Source organism: Mandrillus leucophaeus, unplaced genomic scaffold, assembly GCF_000951045.1.
Source record: "Mandrillus leucophaeus isolate KB7577 unplaced genomic scaffold, Mleu.le_1.0 Scaffold1554, whole genome shotgun sequence".
NCBI lineage: Eukaryota > Metazoa > Chordata > Mammalia > Primates > Cercopithecidae > Mandrillus > Mandrillus leucophaeus.
Window position 1 is genome coordinate 35533 of NW_012101537.1, and position 20938 is coordinate 56470.

The 20938-nt window shown below is 40.4% G+C and overlaps 1 protein-coding gene across 2 annotated transcripts; it reads left to right on the forward strand.

The window, feature by feature from the left end:
* Positions 1–1941: 1941 nt before the first annotated feature.
* Positions 1942–15271, forward strand: LOC105536146 (HLA class II histocompatibility antigen, DRB1-15 beta chain). 2 transcript variants are annotated; one of them, XM_011975421.1, is made up of 6 exons: positions 1942–2143; positions 8698–8967; positions 11197–11478; positions 12182–12292; positions 12740–12763; positions 13577–15271. In XM_011975421.1, the coding sequence occupies exons 1-6, from the start codon at positions 2044–2046 to the stop codon at positions 13588–13590; spliced, it is 801 nt and encodes a 266-aa protein (XP_011830811.1). In that variant the 5' UTR covers positions 1942–2043; the 3' UTR covers positions 13591–15271. The 2 variants fall into 2 exon arrangements, with proteins under 2 accessions (XP_011830811.1, XP_011830810.1); XM_011975420.1 differs by having other exon boundaries at positions 1991–2143; positions 8659–8967.
* The last annotated feature ends 5667 nt before the right edge of the window (positions 15272–20938 follow it).

A 20938-nucleotide genomic window follows, 5' to 3' on the forward strand; every position in this document is an offset into this window, starting at 1 on the left:
CTATTCCACTTCTCTTGTTTTATCACAAGGGAAGATATAAGAAGACTTTGCGGGTCAGACGCGGTGATTTACGCCTGTAATCCTAGCACTTTGGGAGGCTGAGTTACTATTTACTAGCCTTGCACCCTTGCAAAAGTTGTTTAATCTCCATCATTTTATTCTTCCACTTGTAGGGATGAAAAGGGTATTTCCCTCACTCAGCTAATGTGAGAACTGAATAAAAATATGATGTATGGAAAGCTCTTGGTACAATTCTGAGTACAAAGCAAAACACTCAAAAATTGCTCAAGAAATTTTCGTCATTTTTATTGTACCATGGTGAGTATCCCATTCCTAGAAACACTAAGGCACATAAGGAATGAGTGCCTGTCATAACTGTGGTAGGGTGTGAATTAATGCAGAACTTTATCTGTATAGTTGCACTCTGAAGTCCATTCTGAATCTTAGATGCTACATTTATATAAATATAAAGCATAATAACTATCTGAATGTAGAATTATATGTTTAAAATTACATTATTACATCAACTGATGTAATTCATAGATTTTCCCTAGGGTTCTGTTTCCTGAACATTCTGTAATGTGTTAGTTAGCAAAGTCTTTTTTTTTTCTTTTTTTTTTTTGAAACTGAGTCTCGCTCTATTGACCAGACTGGAGTGCAGTGGCGTGCTCCTGACTCACTGCAACCTCCGCCTCCTGGGAATCAAGCAATTCTCGTGCCTCAGCCTCCCGAGTAGCTGGGATTACAGGCATGCACTACCATGCCCAGCTGATTTTTGTATTTTTTTAAGTAGAGATGAGGTTTCACCATGTTGGCCAGGCTGGTCTCTAACTCCTGACCTCAAGTGATCCGCCCACCTCGGCCTCCCAAAGTGCTGGGATTACAGGCATGACCCACTGCGTCTTGACAGCAAAGTCTTCTTATATATTCCCTTATGATAAAACAACAGAAGTGGAATAGTAAAGGGCCATAGCCTCAATCAAATGAGGAAATCCTAATGGGAACCAGGAATGAGGGATTGAACACTTTTCACATCAAATATTAATTATTTTAAAACAGAGTTGTTCTGTCAACAGCTGACGTTGAGTCCCTGATCGATCTCTCAGCCCCCTGAATACTTGGATTGCACAGTTGACCTTATCACATTGTTAGGGTAAGTGCTATACAAAGGCACCTTCAGACCCTCCATTGCACATAGGTGGCCCCCGTTAGCCCCTTGCCTATGTGTGTTCTGGAGGTGCCACTAAACTTGGGGACAGCATCAAGAGACAAACTTGAGAAAACCCTTTTTAATCAGATTAAATTATTAACTAACTTTCAATTTCCTTTAACTTATTAGAGACATCTCTACCTGTAAATAGGTACAGATTACACTCGCCAGTCAACAGCTGTCATTCTGTCATATCATCAGATACCCGGGGCTGCTGCTCCTTGAGGCGTCCACAGAATCACAGCATTTTCCAGTATTGAAAGACCTGAAAGATCGCAGTGCCTTCATTTCAACTGTGAGACATGAAGTAATTTTCTCAAATCTACAACATTAAGATATGGTGCAATAAGGACCAGATGAAAGGTCTCCTGATTTGCAACCATGTTCCCTCTATCTTCTTTATTCCTAAACACAGTCACACACTCACTCCTGCAAATACTTCTGTTGTCAAGTGGGAAATGAATGCTCTTACAAGGCTCCAACTTGTGAATACATCACTGACCAGCACAGAGCTGGCTAAAAATAGCGCCTCAATTAAAGTGTTTTACACGCAACTGCTTCAAATCTTTCAGGTACTAAATTAAAACAATCCTTTAAAGAAGGAAATTCTGTTTCAGAAGGGGACCTTCGTACAGCATCTCTGACCAGCGACTGATGATGCTATTGAACTCAGATGCTGATTGGTTCTCCCACACGAGCTTACCCAATCCAGGAGCAAGGAAATCAGTAAGTTCTTCCCTATAATTTGGAATGTGGGAGGAGGGGGGATCATAGTTCTCCCTGAGTGAGACTTGCCTGCTCCTCTGGACCCTGGTCCTGTCCTGGTCTCCAGCATGGTGTGTCTGAAGCTCCCTGGAGGCTCCTGCATGGCAGCTCTCACAGTGACACTGATGGTGCTGAGCTCCCCACTGGCTTTGACTGGGGACACCCAACGTAAGTGCACATTGTGGGTGCTGAGCTACTATAGGGTGGGGAAAATAGGGAGTTTTGTTAACAATGTGCCCAGGCCGTGTCCCTTAAGAAATTGTGACGTTTTCTTCAGAGATTGCCCATCTTTATCATGGGATCCCAAATTATTTCCACCACAAAAGGAACTTGGCTACTTGCCCTCTCCATGAGACTGTGTAAGGGGCCTCTGTACAGGTCATTTCTTCTCAAATCTCCACCAATAAAACCTTTGCATCACATTTCCTCAGGGTCCTTAGAGGATTTAGAAATAAAGATGCTACAATAAATTCCCCATATGGCACTTCCCTTTATTATGTTGACTTATGTCAGACAAAATGAGGTTCTTACTGAAAATTTTGTGGGAGTCAAGGGAATTCAAAGGAACTCTCCTACACGATCCTGGGTTATGTCCTCCACAGGACCTGTGGTGTTGGCCCCTCTTCTTCATATGTGAGGATGGACCCAGTGGCCTCTTCATTATCTCCTTTCTTTTTTTTTTTCTGAACTCCAATGTTTATAAAGCCTATATTCCTGTAGTGTATGTAGCTTCTCTGACAGAAGTTATACTTAGTGCTCTTTCTTTCTGATGGGGAAAAATCCCTGGAACTGAAGCTGAGATCTTTTAGTACTTGGAGTCACCTTACAGATACAGAGCATTTATGGGTATTCTTTGGTGCCTAAAGAACTTAAGGCATCCTCTGAAAAACTGGCCCAGGTTAGTGTTTATTATGAATCTTTTTTAACCTTTCTATGCTTGTTTCTCCTACATCTCCGACATACTCTAACTAGACATGACAGAAGAGATTTAACTAATGTAGTATAAATTATATGAAATTCTATTTTTGTAAGTCAAAAATAATGAAATGTGAGAAATTTCCTAAGGTTCAAACTATATACTCTGAGTGGAGTTACCGAGACAATGCGGACATTGTCCACATCTCATAGGGCTGAAAGTCAATGAGCAAAGTCCTGGGAACTCATTGTCTTACTGGGGTCTTGTACTAAATTTCATAGGTTCACCCACCATGCCCTCAGCTTTTCTTAATTAGCCGTGTGTACTTACCTCTTCCTCCAGTTTCTCTCTATTTTTGCCCATTTATGTTGTCATCATTTCCAGAAATCTCTAAAGCTTGCACAGATCTGTAACACTATGAGATCCATTGAAAGAGATAACTTTTTTCTTTTTGAGATAGGGCCTGGCTCTGTCACCCAGGCTGAAGCTCAGTGATGCGATCGAGGCTCACTGCAACCTCTGCCTCCCACACTCAAGCAATCCTCCCTCCTCAGGCTCCAGAGTAGCTGGGAATACAGGCAGGCAACCATGCCCAGCTAATTTTTGTAATTTTGGTAGAGATGAGGTTTTGCCATGTTGCCCAGGTTGGTCTTAAACTGCTGGACTCAAGCATTCCTCCTGCCTTGGCCTCCCAACATGCTAGGATTATAGATGTCAGCCACTGTGCCCAGGCAAAAAGAGATGACTCTTAATTAAAAAATTTCTTTTTTCTTAAATCACTGTTTCTTTAACTGTGAATTCTTCTTCCAACTAGAAGAAGGGGAAAGAAGAAGTTTGCCTGTATTTCTCACCGGGAGGAGAAGGGGTCTAGTGTGACATCAAAATGAAAGAGTACTGGAGCTTGAGCCCCTTCTTGCTTTCCAGGATGCCCATGGTGATCAGTTCCCATACCCTGGTTTATTCATGTAAACCACGCTTCTTTTTCTCAGCAGCTACTGTGTACTGGGCTCCATTCTAGGTTCAAATCATTCTGCTTGATTAAGATAGAGAGGGTCCCTACTCTCACAGAAGTTACACAAGCGTAGAGGAGATGGACACTAACCCAATAAGCATTTAACAAAGAAGAAGATGTTAGAGAGTCACAGTGCACTGAAGAAAAGACATCAGGTTTGTGGAAAGAGAGAAATGGATTCACCTACTTTAGTTCATATGTTTAGGGAGCTCTACATGAGAAAGTGACACTCAGCTGAGACAACAAAATAAGAAGACAGTTGTGAAGATCTAATGGACGAAAGTTCTAGGGAGACCGAATCCGGGGAAAGCCCAGGTGTAGGAAATTATATGGAGGGAGAGAAAGAAGGTTAGAGGGGCTGATGTATAGAAAGCAAGAAAATGGAGGGGCAGAAGATGAGTTAGGACACAGAGAGGAAGCCAGGAGCCTCATTATATTAGGCTCTGATGTCCACGGTAAAAAAATTGAGTTTTATTTTATATTTATTTATTTATTTATTTTTATTTATTTATTTATTTATTTTTTGAGATGGCGTTTCGTTCTTGTTGTCCAGGTTGGAGTACAATGGTGCAGTCTTGGCTCACTGCAACCTCTGCCTCCCGGGCTAAAGTGATTCTCCTGCCTCAGCTTCCCAAGTAGCTGGGATTACAGGCACCCACCACCATACCTGGCTATTTTTTGTATTTTTAGTAGAGATGGGGTATCACCATGTTGACCAGGTTGGTGTTGAACTCCTGACCTCAGATAATCTGTCTGCCTTGACCTCCCAAAGTGCTGGGATTACAGGCGTGAGCCACCATGCCCGGACTGAATTTTATTTAAATAGATAAGTTACTGTATGGTTACAGGGAGAGTTAATTTATATTAACTTTTGTTTGTTTGTTTGTTTGTTTGTGATGGAGTCTCGCTCTGTTGCCCAGGCTAGATTGCAGTGGCACAATCTCGGCTTACTGCAACCTCTACCTCCTGGGTTCAAGTGATTCTCTGACATTAGCCTCCCAAGTAACTGGGACCACAGGTGCAGGCCACCACACCTAGGTAATTTTTTGTATTTTTAGTAGGGATGGGATTTCACCGTGTTAGCCAGGATGGTCTCCATCTCCTGACCTCGTGATTCACCGGCCTTGGCCTCCCAAAGTCCTGGGATTACAGGCATGAGGCACTCTGCTCGGCCTATATTCAATTTTTAAAACTAATTCTAGCGACTCTGTGGGGATTGGATTGTTGGGGTTCACAAGTGGTTAGGAAGACTATTTAGGAGCACAGCAGGGAATTCTCCAGGGAAAACAGGCTTGTGTCTTCATGGAGTGCGTTACTGATAAAGACGGTTAAAACGATAAAGTGGACAGACTTGGCATGTATTTTTGCTTAGCTTGTTAATAAATTACTGTAAAGGGGGTGGAACAACCAAGTTTATTCCTAAGGATTTTGTTTTCACAAATAAGTGGGTGGTAGTGTTGTTTATTGAGATAAGAAAAATTATGGGAGGAAATGATTTGATATGGGTGGTTGGAAATAAAAGTTTTGTTTAAATTTGAGATGATTGATTGACATTTATTGGAGCAATCAGAAGGTCAATGGCATTTAAGAGACTCATGGTAGGCTAGGGCTTCAGATATTTATCTTGGCTCCATCAATACGTGTACTGCATTAAATCCCAGGGATTAGAAGAGGTTACACAGGGAGATGGATTGTGGGGAGAAAAAAGAAGAGGGCACAGGCCAGCAAAGGGGGCTGAAAGAGTCCAGGGATGTTGGAGAAAAATCAAGAGAACATAATGCGTGTAAGTCAAGGAAAATAGATTTTTGTTCAAGGAGAAGGGAGAGGTCAATTGTGGTGAGTACCGCTAAGAGGAGGGGGAAGTGAGAATGTGACAGAGAAGCAAGTGCTTGGTTTGGTGGAGTTGATATTTGCAGTCAATGGAGAATCCAGGGAGGAAACTGGATTGGACCATTTGAAAAGTGAGTAGAAGTGAGGACGAGGTCATGTGTTGAAGACCACAAGGAAGTATTAAATCACTCCTTCTTCTGAGGTTTGACTAGCAAGGTGGGCTAGAGTTACCAAATAAAATACAGGCTCCTAGTTAAATCTGAATTTCAAATACACAACCATAATTTATTGGAAATCCAAATTTAAGTGGGCATCCTCTGGTTTTATTTGCCAAATCTGTCAACCCTAAGTGGGACACATGGACGTGGATTACAGTGCTAACCATACAAGCCACGGGGACAGCAACTCCACACGTTTATTTTTTAGCTTTCTCTCTATAAAGAAAGTGCTTAGACCATTTAGGGATAAAAAGATAGGCATTGTTTGAAACAGGCTCCACACCTCTCTGCCATCGTTTCTAAAGGGCAAAGGGAGATTTCCGCAGGTCTTGCTCACAGTCTGGGGACCTGCTCATTTTTTGAAACTGTCTGTATAAGAATGTCATTTTCTTGGTTTTGCCCTTTCTGAAGGGACTTGACTACAAAGCCGAGAGTTCTGCCTCTGGCCAAGGCTGGTAATTTGATGCCTGCTAGTATTGTTGGGAGTGGGAGACTGAAAGACATGAGTTAGTTGGGACATTAAGTGGGAATAAAATAGCTGTGGTTGTGATTCATTACTACAGATAATTAGTGGACCAGTGGTAGAGAAATTAAGAAAAAATATGATATGAATGATAAATGATATGATTAGTGACTGCTTGGTAAGGCAAGGAAATCATTAAATCTTGGTTCTCATCAAGTTCATTTTCTGGAAAGATAGCACTGTATTGGGACCAGAATTCTACAAAATATTCTTTTTAGGTAGGACCCAGATTGTCAACAAATGTTTTTCAATGCAATTCTCAGCTGCTCCATAACTAATAGTACCTTGTTGAACACAGATTTTTTCAGATGGTTCACACTTGTGGTTCTTACCCAGGGATAGTTAACCACCCCTCCCTTCCCTCCCACCATCCTTGGGGGTGGCAATGTTTGGAACAATTTTTGGTTGTCACAACAGGGGTTTCTTCTGATATTTAATGAGTGGAAGCCAGGGACACTGCTAGAGAACCTACAGTGTTCAGAACAGCCTCTGCCATCAACAAAGAATTATCTGGTCCAAAATGTCAATAGTGCTGAGGCTGAGAGCACTGGTTCACACTGTGCTCTTTCTGAAAATTCTAGACTCGCATCTGTTTTACAGTCAACACACAGTTCAGTTTCTGATGGTTTATTTTTGCTTGTTTCATTATAAAAAATTAAACAGTTGCATAAATTCAACCACTTTCTTCTTGAATCCATTTAGTCAATGCAAGCTCAATAGTTTAGTATTTAGTTTTTGCCTTATGCAATATTTTTCAACATTTTCATGAGTTGTTGGTCATCACTATCTCTATTAACTTTCAACAACTTGCCTTTGTAAGTCATAAATAGTGATGCTGCTAAAGTTATTTCTCACTAACATGCCTCAGATTTCTGTAGTGATTCTACATTTAATATTATTCACAATGTAAAATGTTTCTACTTATTCATTTCACTTTTACCCACGGGATTATTTTAAAGTTATTTTTGTCATTTTCACACTTCAGACATAAAGACAAAAGCATCAAAAATATATACAGTGTTTTATATATGTGTATATTTTCACACATATATGTACGTATGTTTATATGTATTGAAACTACAGAAGCACTTGTAACCAATAAGAGCTCTGAGACATCTTTGACCACTTACCCTCATCAGATGAGATTTGCTAAATGAGTTGCGGAGACAAGTTTTTTTAACTGAATTTCTGAGCTTTGTGGATTTAGAAATGCAAAGGAAGATTTGTAGACATTTACCGGGATCATGGTTTTATTCTCCTTAAAACTCTTTGATGCTTTCCCATTGTCTTTAGTATAAATCCAAAATCCTACCACCACCCAGGAGGCTTTTAAATACCTGGCTTCTTGAGATTTCTCCTGTCTAATCTGTTACCCTTCTTTCCCTCAGCCTCTCTGCTTTAGTGAGCGTTGTTCTAGTTTCTTGAAGAAGTTCATCAATTCAAGTTTTTGTACATGGGATTTCCTAAACCTGAAATGTGTCTCCACCGTTTTGTCCAAACGCACACACAGGCTCCACTCTGCCCCCTCGCTCACACCGGCTTAACCTGTCAAGTCCCATCTGAACTGTCATTCTTCAGAGGGTCCTTGTCGGGCACCCTAATGTAATTGAGATCATCCTATTATTCTCTGCTCTAGAACTCCCCACTTCTGACATTTCTCATTCCTGTCTAAGCTCTTGTGTGTTTGGTTTTTGTCCATGACTTTCACTGCTCTTTAAGCTCCCCAGCAGAGTGGAGAGGTCTGTTTTCCCTTATTTGGATTCCTAGAGGCAGCGCAGGCCAGGCACAAGGTCATCACTAAGGAAGTGTTCACAGGGTGATCGCGGTGGGTGCTGTTGAAGGAACCAGTAAAGCCTGTGGGATGAGAGAAGGATCAGAGTGTCTTTGGGGTGGAGGCTCCCAGGAGTAGACGGCGCGGGCTGCGATGCTGGGCGGATCCTCCTCCAGCTCCTGCATTGAGTTCTCCAGAACAGGCTGGAGGCAGGGAGGGGTTTCCAAAAGACTGGGGATCAGAAGGGGTTTTCCCGCCTGGTCTCCCAGGCCCCCGTTCGCCTCAGGAAGATGGAGGATGAGCCCCTGGGCTGCTGGTGGTGGGCAGTGCGGATGGGGCCGGTTAAGGTGCCCAGTGCCCGCGCCCCGCCCAGGGAGCCCCGGATGGCGGCGTCGCTGTCAGTGTCTTCTCAGGAGGCCGCCCGTGTGACCGGATCCTTCGTGTCCCCACAGCACGTTTCTTGGAGCAGGCTAAGTCTGAGTGTCACTTCTTCGACGGGACGGAGCAGGTGCGGTTCCTGCAGAGATACTTCTATAACCAGGAGGAGTTCGTGCGCTTCGACAGCGACCTGGGGGAGTTCCGGGCGGTGACGGAGCTGGGGCGGCCTGACGCCGTGTACTGGAACAGCCAGAAGGACATCCTGGAGCGGGAGCGGGCTGCGGTGGACACCTTCTGCAGACACAACTACGGGGGTGTGGAGAGCTTCACAGTGCAGCGGCGAGGTGAGCGCGGCGGGGGCGGGTCCTGGGTCCCTGTGAGCTGGGAATCTGTGTGTGCGTGTGTGTGTGAGAGAGAGAGAGAGAGAGAGAGAGAGAGCGAGCGCGCCATCTGTGAGCATTTAGAATCCTCTCAATCCCGAGCAAGCAGTTCTGAGGGCACAGGTGTGTGTAGAGTGTGGATTTGTCTGTGTGGCTGTTGTGGGAAGGGAGGCAGGAGGGGGCTGCTTCTTATCCTTGGAGGCCTCTGTGGGGAGATGACTTGGTAGGTGGGTGCAGGGGGCTGGAGAGAGAGGAGACCTTGATTGTCTTGGGTCCTTAGAGATGCAGGGAAGGGAAATGTAAGGAGTATGTGGTTGGGGTGAAGGTTTAGGGGAGGAGAGCTGAGGGGTCTGGAAGGTTTGGGATAATGTGAGGAGGCCAGTTCCAGACTGTCCCTGGCACACACCCTTCATGTAATCTCTGAAATAAAAGTGTGTGCTGTTTGTTCGTAAAAGCATTAGGTTAATTTCTAGGGGAATTGAGGAGACCTCTGAGGCACCTCTGAAGCTTCTTTAGGTCTAAATTTCTTCCTAGTTTTTTGTTTTTGTTTTTAGTGTGTATGTTTTTACATAGTAGAAATGACTGTGAAACTAACTTTTTGAATTAAAATTTTCACACAGTTACTATTTTGTTATAATGCTAATAGTTTTCTAGTAGTTACATGTTATTCTTTCATATGTAATAGTTGTGACACAACTCACCTCACTTTCTCCTTTGTTGATCTTTATTATGACATTCTCCAAAAGTTGAAAATGTATGTTTCTGGTTAATTTTTAATTTATATTTTTTCATTTGTAGTTCTTTTGAATTATTTTGACCTATTTATTGACCAATTATACTTACCGCTCTAAGAATTCCCTATTGTATTTGGTAGGGAACGGACAATGATCTACTGTCTAATATCTCAAGGCTTAGTATTTTTCTCAGTGATTTTGTGGGTTCTTTGTACTATAAGATTATGAACACTTTATTGATATTTGATTCAGCATTTGCTCCAGTTTATGGTTTGTATGTTGATTTTGAAAATTCTTTTCCATGTTAAGAATGTGAACATTTTTATTTAATAAAATACATTGCAAAATTTTTATTAATGATTTATAACCCATCTTAAATCTACCATTTTATGGTATTGTTGTCTCTCGGTTTCTCCTTACTTCTAAAAAAAAAATAGTTGTACGTATTGAGAGTCTGCTAGTGTCAGGGATTTTCCTGGGCATAAGCACCCCAAGTAATGAGTCTCAGACCCTGCCTTATTCCAAATGTCATTCTGGGAAAGAAAAATCATTTTACAATGATAGGCCTGAAAATAATAATGCTTGTTTTACACGGGAGATTCATTGATCAGCTAAATATAAATCTAAGAACTTTCAAAATCAAAATGATGTTCCTTAATCCTTCTCTCTGCTTTAGGACTCATGCTTTTCTAGGAATGTAAAAATTTGGAGAATCATTTTTGTCTGTCCCACCTTCCCAGGGGCAGAACCATTTCTGTGGTGTTCTAAGGTGTCAGTATGGCGGTAGTATTCCTAAAACTTCATACTCGGTTTCCTCGTGTACCCAACTCTGTCCCTTTACCTATCCACATTGCTTTAAATCGTATTTTTCTATCACGGTGTACAAGAATGAAAAATAGGTGCCAAGTGGAGCACCCATGGGTGATGAGTCCTCTCACAGTGGAATGGAGTGAGAAGCTTCTGACCTCATAAATTGAAGGCTATCTTCAGTCATCGTTTTATATATTTTATGTGCATTAATCCTCATATAACTCCAAGAGGTAAATTAGTATAATTATCCTTCATTGTAGGTGACAAAGTTGAGCACAGAAGAATCAAAAAACTCTGCCAGGATCAACCAGTAAAAGGCAGACCTTGGATTTGAACCAGGCAACCTGGTTCAGATATCAGTATTAATTACTACACTCTGTACTTTCGAAGATTTATAAACACTTTGACAATGCATCCCAATTTCAAGCTATGAAGAAACAAACATAGTTTTTCACAACTCTCTCAAATCTAATGGGTGCTAACTATCAAGATTAAATTCCACGCTGATGACACTGTGAGGCCACATGGCCAGCTGTGCTGAGGGCTGGTCAAGATCAGAGCCTGGGTTTGCAGAGAAGCAGAAAAACAGCCAAACAAGGAGACTTACTCTGTCTTCCTGACTCATTCCCTCTACCATTTTTTCTCCTAGTCCAACCTAAGGTGACTGTGTATCCTGCAAAGACCCAGCCCCTGCAGCACCACAATCTCCTGGTCTGCTCTGTGAGTGGTTTCTATCCAGGCAGCATTGAAGTCAGGTGGTTCCGGAACGGCCAGGAAGAGAAGGCTGGGGTGGTGTCCACAGGCCTGATCCAGAATGGAGACTGGACCTTCCAGACCCTGGTGATGCTGGAAACAGTTCCTCAGAGTGGAGAGGTTTACACCTGCCAAGTGGAGCACCCAAGCGTGACCAGCCCTCTCACAGTGGAATGGAGTGAGCAGCTTTCTGACTTCATACATTTCTCACCCACCAAGAAGGGGACTGTGCTAATCCCTGACTGTCAGGTTTCTTCTCTCCCACATCCTATTTTCATTTGCTCCATGTTCTCATCTCCATCAGCATAGGTCACTGGGGATAGCCCTGTAATCGTTTCTAGAAACACCTGTACCCCCTGCGGAATCAGTCATGCCTGCGAGGCAGGAGAGGCTGTCCCTGTTTAGAAACTCCCCATGATATCACAGGTCAGGGTCACCCGCTCTCCCCAGGCTCCAGGCCCTGTCTCTGGGTCTGAGACTGAGTTTCTGATGCTGTTGTTCTGAGTTATTTATTGTGATCTGGGAAGAGGAGAAGTGTAGGGGCCTTCCTGACATGAGGGGAGTCCAATCTCAGCTCTGCCTTTTATTAGCTCTGTCACTCTAGACAAACTACTTAGCCTCATTGAGTCTCAGGATTTCTGTGGATCAGATGTTGAACTCGTGCCTTACATCAAGGCTGTAATATTTGGATGAGTTTGATGTCTGAACCTTGTAACTGTTCAGTGTGATTTACAATTCTTTGTTTTTCTCCAGAAATGACTGGTTATTTTAGTTCTTACAGGGCAGCCTTCTTCCCCATTTTCAAAGCTCTGAATCTTAGAGTCTCAATTAAAGAGATTCAGTTTGGAATAAACATCACTAAAGCTGGCTTCCTCTCTCAGGAGCACGGTCTGAATCTGCACAGAGCAAGATGCTGAGTGGAGTCGGGGGCTTTGTGCTGGGCCTGCTCTTCCTTGGGGCCGGGCTGTTCATCTACTTCAGGAATCAGAAAGGTGAGGAGCCTTTGGGAGCTGGCTCTCTCCATAGGCTTTTCTGGAGGAGGAGCTATGGCTTTGCTGAGGTTAGTTCTCAGTATATGAGTGGCCCTGAACAAAGCTTTTCTTTCCCCAAACGAGTCCAATGTCCTGTTAATCCAGAAATCATCAGTGCATGGTTACTATGTCAAGGCATAATAGCTTGTGGCCTGCAGAGACAAGAGGAAGGTTAACAAGTAGGGGTCCTTTGGTTTGAGATCCTGGAGCAAATTAAGGAAGAGCCACTAAGGTAAATGCAGTTACACTGGATCCTGTGACAGACACGTCACACTTCATGGGTCACATGGTCTGTTTCTGCTCCTCTCTGCCCTGGTTGGTGTGGGTTGTGTTGTTAGAGAAATCTGTGTTGGAGGACAGATTTGCTTCCATATCTTTTAAGTGTGTATCTTTTCCTCTTTTTCCCAGGACACACTGGACTTCAGCCAACAGGTAATACCTTTTAATCCTCTTTTACAAACAGATACGGTTTCCCGAATGAGAGGTAAAGCCAGGTGGACTTCTGGGTCGGGTGGGGACTTGGAGAACTCTGTCTTACTAGAGGTTTTTAAAATGCACCAATCAATGCTCTGTAAAAACACACCAATCGGTGTTTTGTGGCTAGCTAGATATTTGTAAAACGGACCAAACATTACTCTGTAAAATGGACCAATCCACACTCTGTAAAATGGACCAATCAGCACTTTTTAAAATGGACCAATCAACACTCTTTAAAATGGACCAATCAACAGGACATGGGCGGGGACAAATAAGGGAATAAAAGCTGGTCACTCCAGCCAGCGGCGGCAGACTGCTCAGGTCTCCTTCGAAGGTGTGGAAGTTTTTTTTTTTTTTTTGCTCTTCACAATAAATCTTGCTGCTGTTCACTCTTTGAGTCGGTGTGGCTTTTAAGAGCTGTAACACTCACCATGAAGGTCCCTGGCTTCATTCTAGAAGTCAGTGAGACCACAAACCCAACTGGAGGAACAAACTCTGGACACACTAGAATGATGTTAGAGGTGATAAGGCATGAGACAGAAATAATAGGAAATACTTTGGTTCCAAATTTCTGATCAGGCAATATACACCAAAACTACTCCTCTCCACTTAGAAAAGGCCTCTGCTCTGCAGGACCGTTGGCTGTGGGAGACTCAGGAGCTTATTTTTCTTCTTCCTGCAGTGCTCTCATCTGAGTCCTTGAAAGACGGGAAAAGAAACTGTTGGTAGAAGCAGGTTGAAAACAGCACTCTCCTCTGTCTTTTGCAGGACTCCTGAGCTGAAGTGCAGGTGACCACATTCAAGGAAGAACCTTCTGCCCAGCTTTGCAGGATGAAAAGCTTTCCCGCCTGGCTGTTATTCTGCCACAAGAGAGGGCTTTCTCAGGACCTGGCTGCTACCGGTTCAGCAACTGCAGAAAATGCCCTCCCTTGTGGCTTCCTCAGCTCCTGCTCTTGGCCGGAAGTCCCCGCAATGATGGCAGCGCCTCATCTTCAACTTTTGTGCTCCCCTTTACCTAAACCCTATGGCCTCCCGTGCATCTGTATACTCACCCTGTACCACAAACACATTACATTATTAAATGTTTCTCAAAGATGGAGTTAAATATCATCTGCTCCATTTGGCTCCAAAGACAAAAAATGAAAAGAAAAAGGGAGGATTATTTCCCAGTAGAATAAAGATTTTCATGTGTATGTCATGAGTATGTGAGGTAATGCATATGTTAAATAGCATGATTTAGACATTCCACACTACAGGCATATATCAAAACCTCACGCTGTACAACATAAATATACTATACAATTTTTACTTGTCAATTAAAAAAGTAAACCTAATGGTTAAAAAAGCAATGCATAAAAACTGAGAACAGACTGTAACAACTGAAACAAACTCGGCCAACATGAGATGAGAAACCAGTCAGCAAGGCAATCAGAACTCTTTCTTCACCCTGTCTACAATATTTTGCATTTATAACTGTAAATTAGTGTATAGTGTTTCACTCCAGAGACTTCAATAATATAGTGTCATCAAAGGACTTGTACAGATTTCAGAGAAACACAGATTTAGAAGACCGAGGGTTCTCCATTATGTTCTATCTGAGAGTCAGTATGAAATGTCAAATCTAAAAGTACATAATTCAGAGGTCTATTTCAAAGTAATAATCATTTGAGCATAATTTCTCCACTGTCAGAGACGACTGTTATTTTATTTTCAATCAAAAGTTGTTTCTATGCATATCTTATTTTTAGTTGTATGTTACTTGTACATAACGTAGCAGTACAAGTACATATAAATCCTGTAAGAGTATAAATCCTATAGCAGTATATTAAGCTTATAATTATGTCTGTTCTGTTTGATCACAGAGTTGCAACAAATAGGCCTCAGGATTCCTAAGTTGAGGACATGATTTTCTCATTTTATATGAGACTTGGGGTGTGGAATTACAAAGTAGAACCAAAATGTGTGGAATGAATATTTCATTGAAGATGCGTTCTGCTGCTAATAGCAGGAAATTACATCTAGTGGGCTTTATTTTTCTTTAACCCATTATCTCACATAGCCGATAGATCCAAGGCTGGGCATCTCCAGGACTGTTCAACTCAGCAGGCTAGGGGCATCACCAGCGATCCTGGAACGTCATAGCTCATCTCTCTGTCACACACAGCACGTCAGCTTTCCTGAGATGGTAGGGTGACCCATGCAGCAGCTTTAGGTTTGTTATTCTTTCACAACAACTCCCAAAGGAAAGAAAAGGATACTCCTTTCTCCTGTGTGCCTTTATAAGGAGCAACTAAAGTGTTTCCAGAGTGTTCTCAGTACCCATTTTCTCACATGTTGGAATAACCATGTGATCATATGGGCTCAGACAAGCCAGGATTCAACCTTTACAGAGTGAGCCTGATGCACATGGGAAGAAAAGGAGCAAAATCATATATTTTTTAAAATAAAGAACTGGTGGATGGAGTAGGAGAGATTGATTTCAGGGTGGGGAAATGATAGATTGTGGTACTATCAGGTTGTAAGTATTTGAGTTAACTTCCACACGAAGGCTTATAGATTTCTGATAGCCACCCTCAATTCAGGGTTTTGGATCTCTCTCTCTATCTCTCTCTCTCTATATATATATATGTGTATACACACACACATATATACACATATATATACACGCACACATATAGAATGTATTAAATGTCAGTCATTAACTCAATTACAATAAAACAAAAAAGCAAGCAAACAAGATTGTTTTTAGAACTCAATTAAGTATGTTGACATGTTATTTTATGAGGTAAATATATTTTCCAGGGAAATTATTGAAAAAAAGTAGAATAAGGAATGACTAGCTCTGTAAGGTGTTAAAACATACTATACATTTACTTTTACAAATGCATTTGTTACTGTTCTTTTTTATTAAATATGCTAGTAAAACAGAGTCTAGAATTAGAAACAGAAAGAGTTGAGATTTAATTTCAGTTTTTGGTAAGTTGTATTCCAAACTCATTTCTTTCACTAAATAGATCCTGAATAAATAAAACTTGAAACATAAAGAGAAAATATAAAATTACCAAGACAGATGTTATTTCTTTTTTTATTATTACACTTTATGTTCTAGGGTACATGTGCACAACGTGCAGGTTTGTTACATATGTATACATGTGCCATGTTGGTGTGCTGCACCCATTAACTCGTCATTTACATTAAGTATATCTCCTAATGCTATCCCTTCCCCTTCTGCCGAACCCACAACAGGCCCCGGGTGTGTGATGTTCCCCTTCCTGTGTCCAAATGTTCTCATTGTTCATTTCCCACCTATGAGTGAGAACATGCGGTGTTTGGTTTTCTGTTCTTGCAGTAGTTTGCTGAGAATGATGGTTTCCAGCTGCATCCATGTCCCTACAAAGGACATGAACTCATCCTTTTTTATGGCTGCGTAGTATTCCATGGTGTATATGTGCCACATTTTCTTAATCCAGTCTATCACTGATGGACATTTGGGTTGATTCCAAGTCTTTGCTATTGTGAATAGTGATGCAATAAACATACGTGTGCATGTGTCTTATAGCAGCATGATTTATAATCCTTTGGGTATATACCCAGTAATGGGATGACTGGGTCAAATGGTATTTCTAGTTCTAGATCCTTGAGGAATCATCACACTGTCTTCCACAATGGTTGAACTAGTTTACAGTCCCACCAACAGTGTAAAAGCATTCCTCTTTCTCCACATCCTCTCCAGCACCTGTTGTTGCCTGATTTTTTAATGATCGCCATTCTAACTGGTGTGAGATGGTATCTCATTGTGGTTTTGATTTGCATTTCTCTGATGGCTAGTGATGATGAGCATTTTTTCATGTGTCTGTTGGCTGCATAAATGTCTTCTTTTGAGAAGTGTCTGTTCATATCCTTTGCCCACTTTTTGATGGGGTTGTTTGGTTTTTTCTTATAAAAAAAAATATGGAACGCTTCACAAATTTGCGTGTCATCTTTGCGCAGGGGCCATGCTAATATTCTCTGTATTGTTCCAATTTTAGTATATGTGCTGCCGTAGTGAGTATGACAGATGTTATTTCTGATACTATCATCATCATCATAATTATGTTTGAAGACAAACAGACCTTCTAAACCCTTATGTGTTGCTGGTGGGAGTGTATGATTTTACAAATACCTGGTAATTTGACAATTTCTTAAAAAGTTTAATGTATGTTTGCCCTATGACCCACCAGTCTCTTTTTTTGGAATCTACCTAAGAGACATAAAAACATATGTCCTCACAAATCTGTGTTCAAGGGTTCAGAACAGCCTTAGCCTCAGTAGGCCAAAACTGAAAATCCGAATATCTTTCAACTAGTAAATGAATAAACAAAATTTTACTACATCCAGGCAAGGCAATATCATTCAACAATAAAAGGGGACAAAAGTAAACTTATCTGGCAGGGGAGCTACCATGAACATCAGGGTAGTTTTCACAAGGCAAATTTCAACCCTTGCACTCTGGATGATGAGACATTACTTAGTGGGTACAATGCGTGTGATTGGAGTGATGGATACTGTGGGACACCGACTTCACCACTATGCAATCGATGCAGGTAACAAAGTTACACTTGTACCTTATGTACTTAAATTTACACAAATGAAAAAAGACAAGAAGAAATGAAAACAAACAAAATGATGATACATACTGCAAAACTTGTGAACTTCAATAATGTTAACTAAGTGAAGGAAATTGGACATAAAGATTACATGTTGTATGATTTCATTTACTTGAAATATCTAGAAAAGGTAAATTTATAGACACAAAAAGCAGATCATTGGGTGTGGAACCTTCCTATAAATAGGGAAATTTTGGACATGGCAGAAATGTTCTAAAACTGGATTATTGTGATAATTGCACAAATCGATTAATTTACTCAAATCATTACATTTTACATATACAATGAGCAAATTTTGTAGTATGGAAATTATGCTTTAGTAAACCTGTTAAAATAATTCTTTTTTAAAATGTAAGGCTTCATAGGCAAGACAAAATCCGGAAGACACAAATGAAAAAATATTTGAAGAAAATTACTGGTTTCTTTGCATGAAGAAAATAACAAAATTAAAAGAAGTATATGACGCAGAGGAAAAATTTTGATCACGTAAGGCAGACAATGACTAACTTTCTTAGGAAAAATTGTTAACTAATCAATAAATAAATTCTTGGAAATGCCATAAATAATTGGGCAAAGGATATAGACTCACTATAGAAGAGAATATTCTCATAGTTGATAAATATAAATATTTGCTCAAACTCACCAATGAACAGAAAAATCCAAATTCCAACAGCAATGTAATAAACTATTTCTCCCACTCCAAAATTGGCAAGTACAATAGTTTGTTTTAAAATCAGGGATTTAGAAGATTCTAAGGGAATAAGCTGTCTCATATTATTAGGATCTTGAGTTATGGTAGTGTAGTAATACCTATTAAAACTCAAAATACAATTGTTACATGCTGATGAAAACAGCAAAATCCCGTTCTAAATATCTGTCTTAAAAAACACTCCTACATGAGCCCAAGGAGACATAAAATTGGTCTCTTGTTGAGCCACGATTTGGAATAACAAAAACATTTCCAAATTCAAAAAGAAAAAACTGATTAATTTGTCTCGATTATAAAAATTGTGTACATCCTAAAATCTATGCAGTATGTGAAGTGACAGCACACTGCAGGATGACATTTGGTGCTGTGTGGGGCACTGTGAGCATAGACTGGTGTAACCCTGTGAGTAGTTTGGATAATACAGTATTTCCGCTCTAGGTTGTTACAGTCTCCATAAATTCTTCCTCATATGTCCATGATGACATATAAAAAAAGTAACAGGGGAGAAAAGAAACATTCTCTACATTTAAATAGAAGAAAGATAAACTGTGGAATACCCATAGAAAGGACTTCAAGTAAATTCAGGCCTTTAAGTAAATTATGTAGGACTATCAACATGGAGTGGAAAAAAATCATAAACCATAATGCCAGTTAGGAGGTGGAAAATTACAAGAATTGTCACTGTTACTATAAGAGCAAAAAGATACATAGACTAAACTAAATGGATAAACTGGAAAATAATCTTACTTTTAAAATTTTAACCAGCCATGCATCAAAAAGTATAAAAATTCCAAATTCCAGAGATGAATGAATTCCACTTAGGTGAGCAGGGACTAGTGTCCACTCTTATTCTTTGCTCATCTACTGAATCTTAACATGGGTGGAAGATTGAGCCTGGCTGGGAAAGGGAGATTGTGAGGGAGTGAGGACAAATCAGCTGAGTTGTAAATAGCCCTGTGGGCTTGTGTGATGCATTACAATCTATAGAGGCCCCTTGAATAATATATATCTACTTTACTCTGCCAGCTGATTCTCCTTCCAGAACTTTTTCTGACTTCATGCTGGTGGTGTGGGAACTAGGGAAGTAGATAGAAGAAAACAAACCTCTCTGTAGCTTCATACAAACAAAGATCAGGGAGGAAATCAAGATAGAAACAACACTTTCAACCATCTTGACTTAGCTGTCATTTGTAATTGACATAAATTGACAACATCGGACAACTACAGAATATTTATTTATTTACATTGCACAAAGATAATCCATGAACTAGAACAAATACTATGACTATAAAACTAGTATCAAGTACTTTTACAAGAATAAAATCATAAAGAGTATGTTCTCTAAACACAATCTTACCAAATTACAAATTAGTAAGATTGAGAAAACTGCCCAAATTTTTGGAATTAAAATAATACATTTCTAAATAATCTGTGGCTTGTCAAAGAGAAAATCAGAAGGAAATTAGAAAATAATTTTAAATAAAATAACACTGAAATGAATTTTAAAAACTTTTGAGATGTAACCAAGGCAGTCCTTAGAGAAAAATATTTAGTTTTAAATGCCTGTATTTTAAAAGGATAAATATGTAAAAATCAAAGGTGTAAACTTTTAACTTAATAATAAAAAAGCAAATTTAAGTTGAAGAAAGTAGAGGAAAAAAGCAAAGAGGTGAGGAAATCGATAACATTATTTTCTTGGTTTTGTTTTCTATTTGTTTATGATAGAGCATAATTATGTTAGTCCATTCTTACATTGCCAGAAAGAAATACCTGAGGCTGGGTAATTCATAAAGAAAAGAGGTTTAACTGACTCAGGGTTCTGCAGGCTCCATAGGAGGTGTGGTGCTGGCAACTGCTTCTGGTGAGGGCCTCAGGAAGCTAACAAACCTGGGGGAAGGAAAGGGGAGCCCGGGTATCACATGGTGAGAGCAGGAGCACAGAGAAAGTGGGGAAGAGTCTGACTCCTTTAAACAAGATCTTGTGTGAACTGAGCGACAACTCACGAATTACAGCTAGGATGGCAACAAGCCATTGATGAAGGATCTGCCTCCCGACCAAAATACCTCTCACCAGGCCTCACCTCCAACAATGGAGGTTACATTTTAACATGAGATTTGGAGGGGAGAAACATCTAAACTCTATCAATAATGTAATTGGTTTAATGTATACTGACTTTGTAATCAGCAATGTTATTTAAATTTACTTATTAAATCTGTGAACTTGTCTATTGCTTTTATTTTCTAAGTACCTGATTATGTCAAGAGTAAATAATGACCATTTTACATGGATGCAATTATTATCTCTTTGGTATATTTTTCTTGCCATTATCATTGCCTAACTCCTCTATTACTCCAGACGTGAAGGAGACAGCTTTAACTATGTCAATGATGAGACTAATGTGCGCAACTGGGTAGCTATCATTTCCCACATTTAAGAAATATATTTTTAATACAGGTATGAAAGCAGGTTTTTAAAAAATTAAAGCCAAGTGCTGGATTCTGTCAAATCACATTTCACGCCTCTATCCAGGTGGTTGCATGTGTGTTCTCCTTCCTTCAGTTCATGTAGTGAATCACACTAATGGATTCTCAAATGCTCACACAACCTTGCATTTCTGGAATAAACGCCACTTGGGCATAATGTAGTAGCTATCTTTTATATCACTGAATTCACTTGGCTAATATTTTCTTAAGAACTTGGCTCATAAGACTTATTGGTCTCCTAATTCCTATTTGTTGTAGAGTTCCCTTCAGGTCTTTTTTTTTTTTTTTTTTT

Excerpts from the sequence above, each read along its gene's own strand:
- LOC105536146 (XM_011975420.1), top strand. The coding sequence starts at position 2,044 with ATGGTGTGTCTGAAGCTCCCTGGAGGCTCCTGCATGGCAGCTCTCACA. Across the intron at positions 8,968-11,196 it reads CTTCACAGTGCAGCGGCGAG|TCCAACCTAAGGTGACTGTG; the intron begins GTGAGCGCGGCG and ends TTTTTCTCCTAG. Across the intron at positions 11,479-12,181 it reads CCCTCTCACAGTGGAATGGA|GAGCACGGTCTGAATCTGCA; the intron begins GTGAGCAGCTTT and ends TTCCTCTCTCAG.